Below are 20,710 nucleotides of genomic sequence, written 5' to 3'. Positions count from 1 at the left end.
TCAATCATGAAATCCTGGGTTAAGTATCATGCTTCAATGAGTGGCTCTGCATCGGGGGCAGCAAGCAAGTTCCCAGAAAAATTAGTTAGATACTTAAGTATTACACTCATTTACATCTGTACAATGGGCATTCCACATTGAAGGCATTGGGTCAGAGCAACTTCTTTTCCCCACTCCATCCTCCAACTAAAAGTCCCAGAAATCACTGGAACAAACACCTATTAAACTTGACAGGGTGCCATGAGGTGTAGTCTAGGTAGCTGTGGGAGTCGGTCGGTTTATAGTAAATGTCCGTGTTGATTCGGTCGCCCGAGATAGAAATGGAGAGGGCTAGGAAGGGGAGGGAGGAGTCTGAGATGGTCCATGTAAATTTGAGGTCGGGGTGGAAGGTGTTAGTAAAGTGGATGAAATGTTCAACCTCCTCGTGGAAGCACGAGGCAGCGCCGACACAGTCAGTCATCGATGTAGCGGAGGAAAAGGTGGGGGGTGGTGCCAGTGTATTTTCCTCCCCTCCCCACCCCTATCAGCGTTCCGAAAAGACCACTCCCTCCATGACTCCCTCGTCAGGTCCACACCCCCCACAAACCCAACCTCCACTCCCGGCACCTTCCCCTGCAACCGCAAGAAATGCAAAACTTGTGCCCACACCTCCCCCCTTACTTCCCGCCAAGGCCCCAAGGGATCCTTCCATATCCGCCACAAATTCACCTGCACCTCCACACACATCATTTACTGCATCCGCTGCACCCGATGTGGCCTCCTCTATATTGGGGAGACAGGCCGCCTACTTGCGGAACGTTTCAGAGAACACCTCTGGGACACCCGGACCAACCAACCCAACCACCCCGTAGCTCAACACTTCAACTCCCCCCTCCCACTCCACCAAGGACATGCGCGTCCTTGGACTCCTCCATCGCCAGACCATAGCAACACGACGGCTGGAGGAAGACCACCTCATCTTCCGCCTAGGAACCCTCCAACCACAAGGGATGAACTCAGATTTCTCCAGCTTCCTCATTTCCCCTCCCCCCACCTTGTCTCAGTCCCAACCCTCGAACTCAGCACCACCTTCCTAACCTGCAATCTTCTTCCTGACCTCCCCGCCCCCACCCCCACCCCCACTCCGGCCTATCACCCTCACCTTAACCTCCTTCCACCTATCGCATTTCCAACACCCCTCCCCCAATCCCTCCTTCCTACCTTTTATCTTAGCCTGCTTGGCACACTTTCCTCATCCCTGAAGAAGGGCTCATGCCCGAAACGTTGATTCTCCTGCTCCTTGGATGCTGCCTGACCTGCTGCACTTTTCCAGCAACACATTTTCAGCTCTGTATCCCTCTATTCCCTGCCTGTTCATGTGCGTCAGTCCAAATTCCTTTTAAAAGTTGATATCATAATTGCTTCTGCTACCTCCCCTGGCAGTGCAATCGAGTGCATCTACTACCCTCTGTAAATAATTGCATTGCACAACTCGTTTAAGCTTGCCTCCTCTCACCGTAAACCCCTAGTATTTGATGTTTCCACTGTGGGAAAAAGACTCCAACAATCCACTCTGTGCAGGTTTCTCATAATTTGTTTATACCTCTATCAGATTGCCTCTCAGCCTCCAACATTCTACTGAAACCAATCCAAGTTTATCCAACCTCCCCTTACAGCTACAAAAGTCCAATCCAGGGAACATCCCAGTAAACTTCTTTTGCACACTCTCCAAAGCCTCCACATCCTTCCTAAACCTCCACATCCTTCTTAAACATGCCAACCAGAACTACACACAATACTCCCAATATGACCCAACTAGAACTTTATATAGTTGCAACATAGCATGCCAATTTTTATACTCAAGAATGCCACACACCTTCTATACCACTTTCAGGGAGCTGTTGACATAATCCTTTGGCTTATCAGTGCTTCTAAGGGTTCTTTGCCATTTACTTACACTTTCCTCTTGCAACTAACCTCCAAAAATGTATCACCACACACTTGTACAAATTAAACTCCATCTGTCATTTCTCTGCCCAACATTTCAACTGACCTATATCCTGCAGAATCCTTTAACGGCTTTCTTCACGACTCACAACTTCGTCAATTTTCATACAGTCATTGAGCTGTCCAGCATGGAGACAGATCCACAGTTCAACTCATCAATGCCGACCAGATATCCTAAATTGATCTATCCCATTTGCCAGCATTTAATACACACCTGTTCAGATGCCTTTTCTAAATGTTGTAATTGTACCAGCCTCCGCCACTTCCTCTGGCAGCTCATTCCATACTTGCACCACTTTCTGCATGAAAAAGTTGCCCCTTAGATCCCTTTTAAATTTTTCCACTCACACCTTAAACCTATGCCCTCTAGTTTTGGACTCTCCCATCCCAGGGAAAAAATCCATGAGGGACATGTATTTACCAAATACATGCCCCTCATGGTTTTATAAACCTCTATAAGGTTACCCCTCAACCTCCGAAGCTCCAGGGAAAATAGGCCCAACCTATTCAGTCTCTTCCTATAGCTCAAATCCTCCAACCCTGGCAACATCCTTGTAAATCTTTTCTGAACCCTTTCAAGTTTCACAACATCTTTCCTATAGCAGGGAGACCAGAGTTGCACACAGTATTCCAAAATGGCCTAACCAATGTTCTGTACAACCGCGTCATGACCTCCCACTTTCTATACTCAATGCTCTGACCAAAAGAGGCAAGCATACCAAATGCCTTCTTCACTATCCTGTCTATCTGCGTCTCTATTTTAAAGGAGCTTTGAACCTGCACTCCAAGGTTTCTTTGTTCAGCAACACTCCCCAGGACCTTGCCATTAAGCGTATAAGCCCAGCTCTGATTTCCTTTTCCAAAACGCAGCACCTCACATTTATCCAAATTAACTCCATCTGCAACTCCTCAGCCCAATGGCCCAATTGGTCAAAGGCCTGTCATATTCTTAGTTAACCTTCTTTGCTGTCCATTACATCACTAATTTTGGTGTCATCTACAAACTTACTAATTATACCTCCTACGTTCACATCCAGACAGGAGTCTACTCGCCACTCCATGGACTTTTTCAACCATCTTCAATACTCACCCTCCACTTGGACTCCCACTTCTAGCCTTTTAGTTGCATCTTACGTCTTCAAAAACTGCCAACATTACACCAGCTGTCTTAAATTTCTCTGCTCACCTCACCCACTCTAATACATCTCTCTCGGAACTGCTACACGGTGCTCTCATGTCTAACTCTGACTTTGTTATCAAACCTGCTAGGGCTAGAGCTGTTCTAGCCTGGTATGCTGACCATTACTATGCAGGTGCTGAGTTGGCACTCTCAAATACTTCCTCCAATCTCCCCTAGATTGTTATTCCATCATAGAACATCAAATGGTTATTTCTAGGACTGTCACTGACCACAACTTGCACTTCATAATCCCCCAACACCACACAGCCCTTTGTCTACCTCCATCGCAAAATCGAAAAAGGATTGCTCTGGCAAACTCATCATTTCAAATTGTTCTAACCCTACATGAACTTATTTCTCCCAAACTAGATTCAAGCCCCAACATCTCCCCAGTCTCATCCAGTCTCTTTCCATTTACATTTCTGATTCTTCTGACACTTTACATCGGTTTCACAATTTCCTGTTTCTGGCTCTAGCTGCCTTCTCTTCACTATGGATGTGCAATCTCTTTTCACATCCATTCCCCATCAGGATCACCTAAAGGCTCTCCACTTCTTGTTTGTAAAGAGCCTGAATAATTCCAATCCACCAACACTTGCCTTCATCCAGCTGAGAACATTCTCACTTTGAACAAGTTTTCCTTTAATTGGTCTCACTGTCTCCAAGTCAAAGATATGGTTGTAGGGATCAGCTTGGGTCCCATTTATGCTCATTTCTTTATAGGTATGTGGAATATTATTTGTTCTGGTCCTACTTGGGCCCCACCTACATCTCTTTCTTTCATCCATCTTCCTCCTCTCATCCAGATTTGGAAAAAAGTTAATTAATTTTGCTTCTAATTTCCATTTTGCTCTCACCTTCACCTGGTCCATTTTCAACTCTACCCTCCTTTGACATCACTGTTTCCATTTCTGGAGATGGCCTATCCACTAACACACACTACAAACTCACCAACTTCTACTATTACCATGACTAAACTTCCTATTTCTAGCAAGGATTCCATTCCAATTACTCAGTTTCTCCATCTCTGCCATATCAGTTCCAACGATGCCCCCTTCCAACAGGGTACCTGTGATTTGTCCTGCTCTTTACTCAGGCAAGAATTACCCCTCAGCATGGTTGATAGGACCCTCATCCATGTTTGACACATCTCTCACATTTCTTCCCTCATCCCTTTACCTGCTCCCAGAACAATAGGATTTCTAATGTGCTCATTTTCCAATCCACCAGATTCTGCATTCAAAGATTCATCTTCCACCATTTCCACCACCTCAAACCAGCAAAACAAAAATGCATTGTCCCCTTCCCTTCACTGTCAGCGCCTTACAGGAATCATTAGCTCCATGACACCCAGGCCCACTCTTCCATCACTCCTAACACTCCATCACACTGCCGTAGTAGCCGCAGAAGGTACAACAATTGCACATTCAAGAGGGGAGATAATCTCTGCAATATTCCTAGCTGTTAACCTGGTCTTACAGCCACAATATTTATATGGTTAGTCTGGTTCAGTTCCTGGGCATTGGCATTCCTAGGACGTTGAAAACTGGGAGGATTCAATGATGGTGATAGCATTGAACATCAAGGGGTGATGGTTAGATTCTATCTTGCTGGGGATGGTCATTGCTTGGCACTTGTTTGGAACAAATGTTCCTTTCCATTCATCATCCCAAGCCTGGATATTATCCAGGTCTTGTTACATTTGGGCATGGACTGTTTCAGCAACTAAGAACTAAAGAATGGTTCTGACCATTACGCAGTCATCAGCGAACATTATGAGAGATCATTGATCTATTGATAGGTCATTGATCAAGTAGCTCAAAATCGTTGTGCCAAGGATACCACTTTGAGGAATTCCTGCTGAAACAACTGACCTCCAACCACAACAGCCATCTTCCTTTGCCAGGTGTAACGCCAGCCAACAGAGAATTTCCCCCAGTCCACTCAATTCCATTGACTCCAGTTTTGCTAGAGCTCCTCGATGCCACAATATTCAGTTGCAACCATGATCCTCGGGATCCTTGATGCCACTCTTACCTCACCTCTGAGCCAACTTCAGTTTACAACAAAATCATAAATTCAGTCCACATTTGAAAGTTAATTCACAATAGCCTTTTACCTGAGTTGTTCAATAATTTCTGAAGAAAGCTGCTGTTCTTTTATACGTCCTACTGCTCTCGGTGGATTTCCAACCAATTCTATTACTGTTGTTTGTCTCAGTTCCAGACCACAGGCAGCTTCCTAATAAGGAGAGAAACAATACACTTCAAAAAGAGAGGGTAGTTAGTAACAACATTCACTAAACACACCTCCAAGACAGTCTTTACTCTTTGAGGACACCAAATATAATTAAATTTTATAAAATAGGAAGATTAGAATTTTAAGAAATCATTAGTGGGTGGCACGGTGGCACTGTGGTTAGCACTGCTGCCTCACAGCGCCAGAGACCCGGGTTCAATTCCCGCCTCAGGCGACTGACCGTGTGGAGTTTGCACGTTGTCCCCGTGTCTGCGTGGGTTTCCTCCGGGTGCTCCGGTTTCCTCTCACAGTCACAAAGATGTGCAGGTCAGGTGAATTGGCCATGCTAAATTGCCCGTAGTGTTAGGTAAGGGGTAAATGTAGGGGTATGGGTGGGTTATGCTTCGGCGGGTCGGTGTGGACTTGTTGGGCCGAAGGGCCTGTTTCCACACTGTAATGTAACCTAATCTAATCTAGTTATTAGAGATCCCCATTGTATTAATTAGTCATACGACAATTTTCAGTCCCCCAAAAAATAAACTATAATTTTCAATGTCATTCATCACCCAGTCAGTCAGTTGGGTTTGTCCGTTTCCCAAGTGTGGAATCCTCTCAACACCTCTCTGTCTCAGAACACCATCTATTCATCTGTCAGCTCATTCATTTTGAGTGAAATCTCTCAAGAAACTTTGCTGGCTCCCTACCATTTACAGCAGTTCGTACTTCATTAGTTTGGAACATGAGACTTGAATACACAATGGTCCAAAAATAACGAAGCAAGGACTATTTGCTCCATTGGCTTCACATCATTACAAACATGAAGGGAAATTAAGATTAAATAAAGGAGACACAATTTACATAGAATAAAGCCTATGGTTTAGATCTCATTAGAAAAATCCTGAGAGTTTCCTCATTCCCATCAGCCCTCCTTAATCTCTTAAGGGAATTATGTCGTTGGGGGCGAGTTCAACTATCTCAGCTACCATTCCCAATGGGGAATGGGGGGGTCAGCTTAATTGTTACACCGAAATTAGATTAGGTTTTTAATTGTTTCATTTTTCCTGGGTAACTATTAACTAAATGGAAGAACTCTCCAAACTAAGTGTTGAATTGTCCATCAGAGTCTGCAGTTTCCCGAGTGAGTCCCATGTGGAACTCTTCAGGGGTCCCAATACGAAACTCCAGTCTGTGCTGCTCCAATCACTATTTGGTTACTAGGATATAACGGGTCAACATTTGACGAAAAGTTCATTTAAAAATTTTAGCTTAGAGCACTCATCTGTTAGGTGTTACCAGTGCATTTCCACATAAGGTAATGGGATGGACAGCAAGGGGCTTCCTTTCAATTACTGATAATCCTCATAAATTGCCAGAGTTGCATTCCAGCAAAAGCTTTGCTTAATAGAAAATCGCTTCGAAATAATGATGCCTATGGGAAAAAAGGGGGTCGGGGCAGACCAGCAAAATTATCACTCACAGTCACTCAAAAAGCTTCCAAAAATCTAATGCAAAGTAGAGAACAGCCTAAATGAAGGTTGAAATCATATTTATTAATGAAACAAAAGTATATTTAATAGAGTACATCAAAAAATGTAAGAAAGCTGCACTCTGTGCAGTACCTCTCACAGAAAGCTGCTCTGTCGGCAGCTGACATCGGCGTATACGCAGTAACGCGCAAAGCCTGAACTGATTGCCGCTGAAATCGTACTATTACAAACGAAGGTAAGTATGAAAATACTGTTCCCTAACATTTCAGCAATGTTATAGCCAAATCGCGCTGCTGAAACGTGTGTTATCCGAGAACTACCTGTATCACAAAATTTTCTAGACACTTCTTTGTGAAAAGTTGTTCATCAGGTCATTCATTTGAGAAAAGTCTCAATGTATCTTTGATCAAAGTGATGAATGAATGTAACAATCCATTTTAAATCCTTATGAGACACAAATTCCTACATTGCCATGAATCACAAATTCTTATTGTGAAAGTCTTTCCCCTGTGCAGAACAGGCAGAAATTTAATTTGAAGATATTACCTCTGCTCATCGGTATTGACTCTCAGGTCCTATTTACAAACCTGTAGCATGTTCATTTGTAGGTTGTAGTACATATCAGATGCACTTGGAGAGGATATGATGAGGAGACGCTGCATCTCATAAAACTGGTCCAAGAGAGCAGCCACCGAATTCACATCAACATTAATTTCAATTGCTGCAATTATATAAGAGAAATGTGTAACCATCACATTGCATATATAACATGTTTCTCTTAACTGAAAATGTACTTGGTAGCCTGAGTATACAGAGACAGAGACAGTCATTGGAGGAGGTGAAGAAGGGGCAAAAGTACTCCCTAACTATGTCCAGTTATGCAACATAGCAGCTTTGTGCTGACATTATTTATGCTAAATTCACCAAGCTCACACTGTTGTGAAGACACAGCATCACAGGAACAAGAGCACACAAACAAGGTTTCTTTATATGCTGATCCCCAAAAGCCATGAATGTTACCCACCTACAGTGACTACATTTTGCACTGATTGATTGAAATACATTTTTCTACCTTCCTTGAATTGTCAATTACAAATAAGAAAGCAATACATGTCCAAGGTGAAAATCAAAACAACACTTCTTTCTCACCTTGTGGAAAAGTGTCTGGTCTTCAGTTGGTATCTGCATTCCAGAGTTAAGCTGAGATCAACCCTGTACCAATCCCGCCCACAATTTATAGTTTTCTCTTGTTCAATTTCTACTTGTTGTCAATGTTTTTTCTTTACGTGTTCCTCATACCTCTTTTACCTCATAAGCCTTCCTCCAATAACACTTGGATTATTGTTTCAATTCAGAACATGGATACATTTTACTTTTTCTCTTGCCTTTGATAATTCAGGGAAGCTTTTGGTTGGAATCATTACAGTCCAAGTACAAATTTGAAGCAACTATGGCTGTTCACTTTATTATGAAGATGTAATATCTGAAACATTAATTTGTCATCAGCTAGATATAGATCATGTAATGTTTGGCAAGACAATTTTCAAAGAAAATGACATTAGCTGACAGTAGCTATAATGGTTGTATTTGTGAAGAATGCAAACTGCTTTCTATGAGACAACCTCAAACTTGAATGTCATGTGACCCAGCTGGTAGAGCTGGAGGTACAGACAGGCCCTCAAAGAAGAAAACAAGTATCTGTGTTAACCCAGGTCCAGGATAATGGGTGGAAGGTATTAGGGGAGACGGCAGCGTTTTTGGAGTATATTTTACAGGGAAGGAAGGAGGCAGATTCTTCCGGGACAGATTTTCCCTGTGTAAAACTGAGGGTCTTCTGAGGGTAGTAACCACCTCCTCTTCCTTCTCTTGATACATTTCAGTTAAAAAAAAGGATGCCCACTTCTGTTCAGCTGTCCCTGCCAACCGTATTAAAGTTTTAAAATACGTTCAATTGGCCTTTAAGTATGTATTTATATGTGCTTCTAATTTTACAAGTCAACTCAGGAGTGGATGGGAAAGTGGTGGTCTGCCAACAACCCAATCAAGCCCACCTCCATAACATACCCAAGATCACATAATATCCATGTGTCTGACTGACAGCGGTCATAATATTGACTAATGTATCCAAGTTTAGCATTAGAAATACAACATTTTTTTATGATGGCTGCTGATTACCGTGCTGTAAACAGAACTTCATTCATCTAAATATGTATCCATACAGTTGCACTTTATCCCATTTATAAAGCAATATGCTGCAGCAGCACTAGCAACACAGAGGCCCGAGTGCTCATTTCCCATGGATGGGATTACAGTGCCACCTTTCCAATATTTAACTAAATCCACTTACGTACACAAGATGGTGCCAGTCCAGACCAGCTTCGATTAAACAGACACACTCTTTTGGAGATCCCCTGTCGCTCGTAGCCTCCCTCACATGTGTAAGTACAGGTTGCCCCATAGTTATTACCAGCCGATGTACAAGTGATGTAACCATGGACTGGGGGCTTCAGCACGGGGCATCTTCTAACTGGCAATGTCAGAAACAGAGGGAAAAAATGTTGATGCTTATCACAGACTGTTTTCAAACAAACTGAAGAGTCCACTTTTATAATCACATGACTGAACTTGGCAAAAATCTTCTGGAACCCTCTCAACAGCAACCAATTAATGTCCTGATGGGTCCAGAATGCTCACACTGTGTTACAAATCTGAGAGAGAAACTATTGTCTCCATGAGAAACATTTACATAATGAAATAGTGTTAATGACTTTCCACTTAATCCTTGGAGTCTCCAGGGTAACTGTTTCTCTTCCCAGGACAAAGAGGTTTGCTCACATGACCTCCAAGGTATAGAACCCAACTGTTGCTGAACTCATAATTTTGAAAGAAAAAGAGCAGACAGGTAAGAGGTCGAAGCTGCTCCTTTCACATCTACTGATTCAATGCCCTTTACTGTAAGCTACAATAAAAAAAAGCTTCTGATCTGTACAATAATTTAAAAACAGCTAACAACCTGCCCCTGCAAGTAAAATTTTCATTCATCAACACAGAGTAGGTGCTACACCCCGAAAAAAAAATCCTTATAAGATTTTGGAGGAGAGGACATTTCCTACTTTCACTCTGCTTCTGACTTGCCAACCAACCATCCCCACAAAGCATTCTACACTTGCAACACCAACTTTAGAATTTTGGACTCCATCTTAAAAAGCAAAGAGAAAATGTTATTCAAGCTTAATTTTCACTAATTGAATATTTTTGTTCAATTATCTTTCTCCTCGTTGCTTGTATCAATACCTACGTTGTGAAGTATTACCCAACTTCCCCCACTCTAGTGTCTAAGAGTGTGTGAAATAAACCCTACTTCTGAAACTTAACTATCACTTAACATATGATTTAACTGCAGTTATATTGCAGTTACAGCCCTTGCAAAGTCAGAGCCAACAAATAAAGGATATATTCCTCCATTCCCCAAAGGGGGACGTATAAAATCACAATAAGTGATGAGAACAGGAGAGATATTGACTTTAAAGCTCAAAAAACTATGACCACTGTGATCTGTGATCATTATTCAAATTGTAGAGAGAGGAACACTGGCAAATGATACAGTTAAACAGATGTAAAGAATTGTGAGTGACCGACCAATCTGTCTAACTTACATATTTAATAATTGTCTCTTGGACTCTGTAATATCTCTAGAAGACTATTCACCTCCATTAGCTGCCTGGGCAGTTGTCCCACTATTTACCCGGCACAATTGAACAGTCAAATCCAAACAGCCTGCAACTCTCAGCCTGAAATCATTTCCCCTTTTTATAAACTTCTTAATCATCTCATATACATCATTAGCAATTATCTTGAATACTTCAGTAGGATCTCCCACAGGTCTCATTCTTTCCAGAATAAAAAAAAAGTTGTTTATCCAAATAGAGGGATTGTTGATGGTAATGTTATGGACAAATTTCTTAGCATTATAACATTCCTCTAACATATTTGCAGAAGCATTAAGCAATTCATTTAAACAAGATGCTGTCATACAAACAGGTTGAGAACTCATCTTCTAAAATAGTCAATCATTTCCAGCTTTATAGTAACTAGCATGCACAGTAAGACTACCTAATGGCGTAGTTGATAAATATCCTGGCATGTTCTACTAAGGAGTACAGAAGATGATTATCTACACTAAACTACCTAATGCCTTCCAAGGCAGCTAAGTGATCACTACAATTGGCCTTAGTACCCAGTGCTTGAATTAAAAGGCTTTCCACTCCTGATTGTTGCTGACTGATGTGTCCTGAATGTAAATGTGTGGACGTCAGGTTAGTGCAAGATTAGCACCAGTGACAGCCTATTGATCAAACTAGCCTGCTGTCACCTCTGCGGAGGTTCACAAATCAGTAATAGCTTCTTGGGTGAGAATTTGTACAACTATCAAAGTTTATCTAGTCCCAATGCAGCATGAGTCAGCAAATCAGGAAAGTAGAGAGACGAAAGGCAAATAAAATTGGAGGGATAACATGGACTTCTACTATCTATGACAATAAAGTTCCTAAATATCTCATAAATAATTCAAAATATCTCCAAACTGAAATGCACCAACCTGGAACCCTAATCTCACTTATATCCAAGGGGATTGGACATTCAGTGGTTAACACTGCTGCCTCAGTGCCAGGGACCTGGGTTCAATTCTAGCCTTGGGCGACTGTCTGTGTGGAGTTCACACATTCTTCCCATGTCTGCATGGATTTGCTCTGGTTTCCTCCCACAATCTGAAGATGTGCAGGTTAGGTGAACTGACCATGCTAAATGGTCCATAATGTTCAGGGAAGTGTGGGTTAGGCGTATTGGTCAGGGGTAAATGTAGAGTAATGTGGAATGAGTTTGGGTCGGGTACTCTTCTGAGGGTTGTTGTGGACTAGTTGGGCCAAAGGGTCTGTTTCCACACTGTAGGGATTTGAATAGTTCTAAAGCTTCATCCATCAGAAAGCAGTTCCTGACTCAAAAACAATGGCCTGAACTTATAGGTGTAAACCTCAGGAGATGGGCCAGTGCATACATTTTACATCCATTGCCCTCCACAACTTTGTATATGTCTGTAAGTGTTCCATCTTTCCTTAGAAATTTAATCACTTGGGCTTGTGGGGCTGGGAAGGGAGAATATAGAATACAGGGCTTAACTGTATCAGTACTCTGATAATAGCAACAGAGCAAGTACAAGGGGAATGTGTCATGACAATGTCATATCATATGGGTTTGGTACTGATAGAAGCAGGCAGAGCTCTGCTCTAATTTAAGGGAGTAAATGTTGAATGAGTGATATCCCATCTTTGTATGCCTCAAGCTTCTAATGATATTCCTACCAGATAAATCACCTGAAGCTCAAGATTTGAGATATGGATGTCAGTGGGGATGGAATTGAGCAAATAAAAGTTCTGATCCATTTCACTTGTGCCGATGGAATGGGAGTACTGGAGTTTCAGCTTTCCCTGACCTCCATTACTTGACAAAATTTCGAACTCATTTTCTCTTATTCACTGCTTTTGCTGTCTTCCAATCTATTTTTATTGTTTACACAAAAGCTCAGCCACTCACATTTTCTCTCTTATTATTCTTTGAAGTGATTTTACATTTCTTACTCTGAATGTTTGTTTCTCTGATGGTTTATTTCAACTGAACAATTCCTATGAATATATTTTTTTATTGTTGGCACCATGCTATCATACATCCCTGAAGATGTTAAACATGAGAGAAGCAAACTATGTAGTAGGTTACTGACCATGAACCGTGACAGTAAACTTGCAGGAGGCTTTGTTCCTCTCTCTGTCATATGCTACATAGCGAATAATATGCTCCCCCTTTCCAAATTCAGAACCTGAGGGTGGTCCTCTCAGAACTATTCTGTGAAAGAATGAAAGGAAAGAGGAAAGGTTTATTATCTGTCTGTCACATCTGAGTATTTGACAAATTACTGCTGAAGAATTCTGTAAATATATATGCTCACAGCATCAAATCATAAGATGTTAATCATAGCTGCATTATCTTGCCAAGTTGCTGGAATGGTACTAGTTATCCCGGCTTAGATTTTACAGGTTCCCACTCTTCATCCCAGCTAAACTGTTGGAAAGGGCCTGCTCATGGTTTAGATGCTTTCCCCACCACAATTTAATGCAGGGAGCAACATTAATTGCCTAAAGGAGATCCTGCATCTCTCTAGAGAATGGACAACTCTCCATCCACCTAGCACCAATCAACAATTACTGCTGGCACTACAGGCTGTCTCACCATGGGAGAAACCCAGGTAAGTCTGCACTTGGGGGATCTCAAAAAGGGAGACGAGGTGTAGTGCCAGGTTGAAGAGGTTGTGGGAAATTGGACCAATGCCTTCAATGGGCCCAGAGGGCCTAGTTACTCCTGATACCAGCCAACACATCTAATCCTTCCACATTGAGTACAGGAGTTGGGAGGTTATGTACAGGACATTGGTTGGGCCACTGTTGGAATATTGCATGCAATTGTCTCCTTCCTATCGGAAGGATGTTGTGAAACTTGAGAGGGTTCAGGAAAGATTTACAAGGATGTTGCCAGGGTTGAAGGATTTGAGCTATAGGGAGAGGCTGAAATAGGCTAGGGCTCTTTTCCCTGGAACATCAAAGGCTGAGGGGTGACCTTATAGAGGTTTATAAAATCATGAGAGGCATGCATAGGATAAATAGACAAAGTCTTTTCCCTGGGGTGGGGGAGTCCAGAACTAGAGGGCATAGGTTTAGGGTGGGAAGGGAAAGATATAAAAGGGACCTAACAGCAACTTTTTCACACAGAGGGTGGTGCGTGTACGGAATGAGCTGCCAGAGGAAGTGGTGGAGGCTGGTACAATTACAACATTTAAAAGGCATCTGGATGGGTATATGAATAGGAAGGGTTTAGAGGGATATTGGCCAAGTGCTGGCAAATGGGACTAGATTAAGTTAGGATATCTGATTGGCATGGACGAGTTGCACCGAAGGGTCTGTTTTCGTGCTGTACATCTCTATGACTATTTCCCTAATTCCTTTGGCCTCCCATCAGAATGGGTAAATGCCAACAGTACAGATGAGCTCTTTATGTGGTGATTCATTGGCACCATAATGGCCTCAAGACGACAAAGAGCAAGCAGGTAGCTTGATGATGCTTCTGTATGTATGACTTCTGACAGGTCAGGGTACCTGGTACATGGCAGGGAGATCATCCACTGGATTTTACATGTCCTCTGCTTTCAAACTCACCAGTGAAGGAACACAGAATCAAATCTGACATATTATCAAATGCTGCAGCTGTTAGGATGAGATGCGCCACACACTAGAATATCAAATCTGGAGCCAGAATAGAATTATTCCATCCCAGAGGCAGGGAAGTACAATTGGCATCTGTACTCCAGGTCCCGAGAAAAGTAAATTGCACTGATCTTTGAAAGCTCATTACAAATATATGAACATTTAAATGAAATTTAATTTAAATATTTGTGCTGCTACAATTATAACAGTATTTAGTATTAAATGAGTTATTTAAACCATCTTTGGTGGGGTGGCAATACTTAATGTGGAAAGTTATAGATCACACAACACCAGGTTATAATCCACAGGTTTATTTGGAAGTACTAGCTTTTGGAACGCTGCTACTTCATCAGCTACCTGATGAACGAGTTGGACGAAAACCTGGTGTTGTGTGATTTTTAACTTTGTCCACCCCAGTCCAACACCAGCACCTCCGCATCATTGATGTGGAAACGCAAATCGAGTCTGCCTGTAATCATGGTTCCTGACCACAAGATGTCACCATGGGGCAGCCTTGGCCAGAACTAGTAAACATTTTGAATAGATAACAAAAGGAGGTAAATAATACATACACGTATTTTTCTAAAATGTAAATAATTAAATGCTCTCAAATGCTCTCCCATGCATGCTTCCACCTAATTCTGCTGCAAGATTTTCCTTTTTGTGGCACTACTTTCCCAGTTGTTTACCCTTGTCACCTTGCAGATAATCCATTGCACTTCCACTGAGAGACGTTGCTAATTCATCACTCTGCCCTTCTCCACAGAGATTCTAAATGGATCCAGAAAGTCACTGTTGTATATCTCTGTCAGTAACTGTCCTCTACATGCTCATCTCCCTCCCTTTCCCCATCTCCAATTCACTTTACTTCATCCTCAGTTTCTCCTATTCCCTCCCATCTCTCTCCTATACCGTCCCGCCTTGATGGCATCGCTTATTTAGTTCCAATTATTTCCGTTTTCCTTGATGTGGGTATCACACTAGGGTTCGTCTCCCCAAGATCAAATAGTTACAGAAATGGAATGAAAAGCACGCGATCTAATGTTTCACACTAACTTCGTGCTGTGTTTATCAGCTACATCTTTTATACGCGGTGAGTCCCAATATACACGAGTAGCCAGCTGCCCTGGTTCAGCCACCTTCTCTCTGGACCCCGGACACTTTATCCTTGGAGGTTCATAATCTATTAAAATCAAGAAATTGTCAATTAGTATTTTTTTTTATATTCCAATTGGATCCTTAAGTCCCAGCTGTCCGGAAGGCAGTGTCCTTGCTGGGGTTTGTTTTAATGAAAACAGCAGTTGTAGATTCAGTTAATTCTATTGCAGCACCATTTGACATGCAGCTGTCACTATTATGTGGCCATTCGCATTCGACGTCTCTGGACATTTTGGTTGGGGCACGTTTGGAATGGTACCTCACGTTTTGGAAGGGACATCGTTTATAGCATATTCGGCTGAACTGATAACCTTGTCTCTTGCACCTGCATGGGAAGAGGTATTGAGTGTTTTGAAAAGCAGGAAGGTACACAGGTTCCCAAGGTCTGATGGGATATATCCCAGAATGCTGAGGGAGGCAGGTGAGGAAATTGCTGGGACCTTTTTGAAATCTTTGAATTCTGTTCAGGCACAGGAGAGGTGAATAGCCAATGTTGTTGCTTTGTTTCAGAAGGACAACAGGGATAATGGGAGAAAGTACAGGCCAGTGAGTCTTTTGTATGGTAGAGAAATTATTGGAGAAGATTCTTAGGAACAGGATTTACTTGCATTTGCACTTATTAGCAATAGGCAGCATGGCTTTGTGCAGGGAAGATTGAGTTTTTTGAGGAATTGATTGAGTTTTTGAGGTACTGACAAAGATGATCAATGAGGGCAGCACTATAATGTTTTCTATATGGACTTTAAAGGAGAAAGTGAGGTCTGCAGATGCTGGAGATCAGAGATGGAAATGTGTTGCTGGAAAAGCGCAGCAGGTCAGGCAGCATCTAGGGAACAGGAGAATCGACGTTTCGGGCATTAGCCCTTCTTCATTCCTGAAGAAGGGCTAATGCCCGAAACGTTGATTCTCCTGTTCCCTAGATGCTGCCTGACCTGCTGTGCTTTTCCAGCAACACATTTCCATCTCTATATGGACTTTAGCAAGGCCTTTGACAAGATCCCTCCTAACAGGCTGATACAGAGGATGAAGTCACAAGGACTATGTGGTGAGCTACTCAGATGGATACAAAACTGGCTTAGTCATAGAAGACAGAGAGCAGTAGAAGAAAAGTGTGTTTCTGATTGGAGATCTGTGACCAATGATGTTCCGCAGAGATCAGTGCTAGGATCTCTGTTTTTTGTAATATTTGTTTAAGTGATTTGGAAGAGAATGTAGGTGGCCCAATATCCAATTGGATCCTTAAGTCCCAGCTGTCCGGAAGGCAGTGTCCTTGCTGGGGTTTGTTTTAATGAAAACAGCAGTTGTAGAGTTGCACGCCCATATGTTTACTCCCCCTGTGTGGACTTTGGCTAGGAATAGTGCGTGAATACAGGGGAGAATCAGAAGTACTGTTCGCAGCTGACAAAATTCTGTACACACATTTAGAACAAAGCTTAAATGAATAGTGATCAGGTATGTAAAGCTCAGCTGACTCTGTTTCACCAGACCCCGGACGTTTAATGTCAAGTAATTGCAACGGCTCCATCTTTATATAGCAGAGAACACCAAATGAGCACACACCATGGGTCAAGCCAGGGAATTCTGGATGTATGTGATTCAGTTAGGTTCCCTGTCCGATATTTCTAAGATACATATGTACTGGGCTGAGAAGATTAAGTCAATTTTGTTTCTTATTGATCAATTTACGTAATCTCTAGGCCTTCTGGTGAAACCAAGTTGAAGTAATGATTAAAAGGTCTCTGCTAGCTCAACAGGTTCTGTCTGCTCTTGGCAGATCCTACTTCAGCCCTGCTGAGGCAATGAGACATTCTTTCCCTTGGCCAATTTCAACCTAATTCTCAATTGAGATAGTAATATGCACATTCTAAAAGGGTACAAAAATGAGAGGAACATTTGCGCTGGTCCATTAATGAATGCTAAAATTGAGGATTTTATTTTTAATTTGATGCTGATGCCAAAAAAAGACCAGCAATCAAATCCCTCACCTCAACTAATGCAGGTTTGAAACTAAGAAAACTGTTAGAAATTACTCTTAGCCATATTACTGAATGCTTTAATTATTTTTATATTACAATTTTAATAGAAAGGTTAACCATTTATTTGAAGTAGTGTAACACCTGTCATAAAATAGCAGCCAAGGAATACCATGCAAATAGTTTAAGCATTCAACTGCTAACATTAGCAACAATAATTATCACTAAAGTAATACCAATGAGAAGCTCCAAATGCAAGGAACAAATACTAAAAACATACAAAAATGGTTGCAGAGATTTCTATAGTGAAAATAAAACATCAGCACTGAGAAATCGCAATGGATATTTGGTATCTTTTGACAACATTTTTATTACAGATTTTGAACTAAAATATTTGTGTAAGGCAGAGTGTTGAGGAATATTGTCTGAAGCATAAAGGTTTGAAGATCCTAACAGAAATTAAAACCCATTTTTCTTCCTTTTTTTCCATAAGGTGCAAGCATTTAGTAAGTACAACGCAAAATGGATTTCAGTCCAATTTACCTACACATATAGGTTCACTCCCACTCCATTGGCCATTCTCCTGGCACACTCTTGTTCTATCTCCTTCCAGTTGGTATCCTTGCTCACATATGTACTCACACTCTGAATCCACGCGTGTCCCCTTGGAGCACACATATGATCCATATGGAAATGCAGGAAGTGAATGACAACGCACCTCTGGGAAGGAAACAGTCTTCAATAATTGGATTATTAACACTCATATTGAACAGTCATAAAACATTCCAGTTAAACTGTACATAAATTTAACTACATACCAGGTTGGCAAATTTGAGGAGTTTCGTATCCTACTCATTCTGCTTACAGTGTCAAATCAGATGAAAACTAGTTAATATAAATGGATAACATTTATGAGCACCTCCTTGTTTGAATCAGGATTAGATGAAATAATGCCAAAAAATTCAAATCATTTTAATCGACATTTCCACGTATCAGTAATGCTATCATATAAGCTAAATAGGACCTTGGGGTAAACAAACTGGTATCAGACCTAAAGTTATTAACTTAGCAATTATACACAATTTGCTCCACAAATCCTGCTCGTGGTAATCAATTTTAAAAGAGCTCAGTTGCACTTGTCAGGTTAGAATCAGTATAAACATTTAGGCCACTGCAGAAACATGGAACATCGTTTCTGTATCGGTGGGGCAAACCAGCCTGCACAGGAAGGTAGAGCTTTCAGTTTCAAAGAAATTTGGAAATCTCATGGAGTACAGCCAGTATAATGCATAATCATATTTTCAAGCAAGCAACCCAGAAGCCAGAGGATTCAGGCTCCTGGTAGCATTTAGGAATAATTAAAAAGTAGAAAAAAAATTTCAAATACTATGAAACAAAACCTCAAAACAGAGTGAAGCACAGCATATTAGTTAAAATATTTTGAAATACAAGACAGATTAGTTTTGTGAGCACAACACAATTGGAGGTAAAAGATAGAGATGTCAGATGGAAAGAAATAAGTGTCATTTTGATGCTGAGATTGAATGTTCCCAGTAGCAGTAAGCCCATGGTGAAAATAAGGCAAGATTAGATAAATGAGATTCTCTCTGTTAAGGGAAAATATCCAATTTTCCACCCAAGTTTTGAATGGTGAGACTAATAGCACATTGGTGAGTGGCAGAGAGGCTTATTTGCATGTACTTATGTCTCATTATTAATTATTCTTGCCTTGTTTACTTACAGTTCGTTATCATCGCACATAGTAGTCAGAAACTAGATGGTGACAATTCCTAACATGAAAGTCTGAGCAGATACCTGGCAGCTCCAGTTTGCCATTTGCTCATCAGAACTTCAGCGTACACTCTACGGACAGTGACTGCCTGACCACCTTTTCCATAGAGGTTGGCAGCGGGAACACACTACCCTTATTATGTCATCATGGCTCTGACTCCCTAGAAACACAGTGATCTACTTTAATGCTGCACTTTGGAGCGCACATTGCATCTTTCATTGTATACAGGCATTTTGTCACGGTTGTCAGCAGTGATCAGTGATGGGAGTGGACATGCTGCTGTACAATGTCATGCTGCATCGTGTCCATTCAGCCAACTAATGAGGTCTCAAAATCTTCAATAGAATACTCCTTGGTCAAGCCAGAGGTCCTGGCACAGTCACAGTCAATCAAGAACAGCATGTGATCTCAGTCCAAAGGCTTGGACATGGTCAGTTGATCTTTCAGGGCAATCAGGGTCATGGGTTCCATATCATCACCATCCATAGAGTGGGCCATAATGGATACTGCTGGTTCAGTGCAATCAGTGAGGAAATTAGCAATACGTTAGTAAGGCAACTGTCTGGAGATTGGTCAGAAGTCTAGTTAACTTATCAGTAAGGATCATCCTTACAAGTTTATCAGGGATTGGGTCATAGTCATTGAGGCATGGGAATTCGTTTGGGCTGACTATTGTTATATTTTGGCTGTGCCAAATGAGTTAAATTTCACAGAGGGTTTCTGTCTCTAAGGCACAGCAAAATTCGTCACCACATCATTCCCAAACTCATCAGTAACTACCTACTGTGCCTCATGGAATTTCTTTTGTCTGATCGTAGCCTGATTCTACTGCTCATTGTATTTAGAGGAATTCAAAAATCACCAGATATCCTGAAATTGACTGGCATCTGAGCTGTCCACGCCATATTTGAAAAGTTATTGTGTACCTGATGTAATTGACAGTCCTTGTTAAATCATTTTACGAGTCATTCAACAGTGTCGTAAGCCCTGCAATCTTAACTGTTTCAATGATTTTCCCTTCTTCATAAGTGGGAATATTCAGCGTCATTCCTGATTCCTCAGATACCAAAGCGCTGCACATTTATAAGCAGCAAGACCTGGATAACATTCAGGCTTGGATTGCTAAATGGCAAGCAATATTCACACCACACATTCCACAATAACCCTCTCCAAGAAGGGAGAATCTAATCATCACCTCCTGACATTCAATGTAATGCCACTTCTGAACTCCAACTGTCAACTCCTTGGGGTGACCGTTAATCAGTACCTTAACTAAACCAATCATATAGATACTATAATTATAGAAAAAAGGCTGGGAACAATGCAGCAAGTACATACAAGTAAGTATGAGGAAATTCTTGACTCCCCACAGCTTGACCACCATGCTTAAAGCACAAGCCAAGAATGTAATGACAATTTTTGTGTCTGGTTGACTGCAGTTCTAACACAATAAGCTCAATACAATCCAGGATGAAGCAGCCCGCTAAATCAACACTTCATCCTCCCCTTAAATACTCACTCCTTCCATCACTGATGCAGAGTAACGGCAGTGTGTTTCATTTACAAGATGCACTGCAGAAACTCCACTA

General features: G+C 41.6%; 1 protein-coding gene across 1 annotated transcript in view; it reads right to left on the bottom strand.

The window, feature by feature from the left end:
* Nucleotides 1-20,710, bottom strand: part of srpx2 (sushi-repeat containing protein X-linked 2) — a 70,289-nt gene that overhangs the window by 2,745 nt on the left and 46,834 nt on the right. The window contains exons 5-10 of the mRNA XM_043704663.2: nt 17,873-18,049; nt 15,255-15,381; nt 12,665-12,786; nt 9,239-9,418; nt 7,479-7,612; nt 5,286-5,407 (exon numbers count right to left, since the gene is read on the bottom strand). Coding sequence (XP_043560598.1) covers nt 5,286-5,407; nt 7,479-7,612; nt 9,239-9,418; nt 12,665-12,786; nt 15,255-15,381; nt 17,873-18,049 — 862 coding nt within the window. The remainder of the gene's footprint in view (nt 1-5,285; nt 5,408-7,478; nt 7,613-9,238; nt 9,419-12,664; nt 12,787-15,254; nt 15,382-17,872; nt 18,050-20,710) is intronic.

Source organism: Chiloscyllium plagiosum, unplaced genomic scaffold, assembly GCF_037043375.1.
Source record: "Chiloscyllium plagiosum isolate Xiang-an unplaced genomic scaffold, Cpla_swu_hap1 HiC_scaffold_11, whole genome shotgun sequence".
Classification (NCBI taxonomy): domain Eukaryota; kingdom Metazoa; phylum Chordata; class Chondrichthyes; order Orectolobiformes; family Hemiscylliidae; genus Chiloscyllium; species Chiloscyllium plagiosum.
The sequence above is the reverse complement of the archived record's forward strand: the minus strand, read 5'-3'. Positions and strand labels throughout refer to the sequence as shown.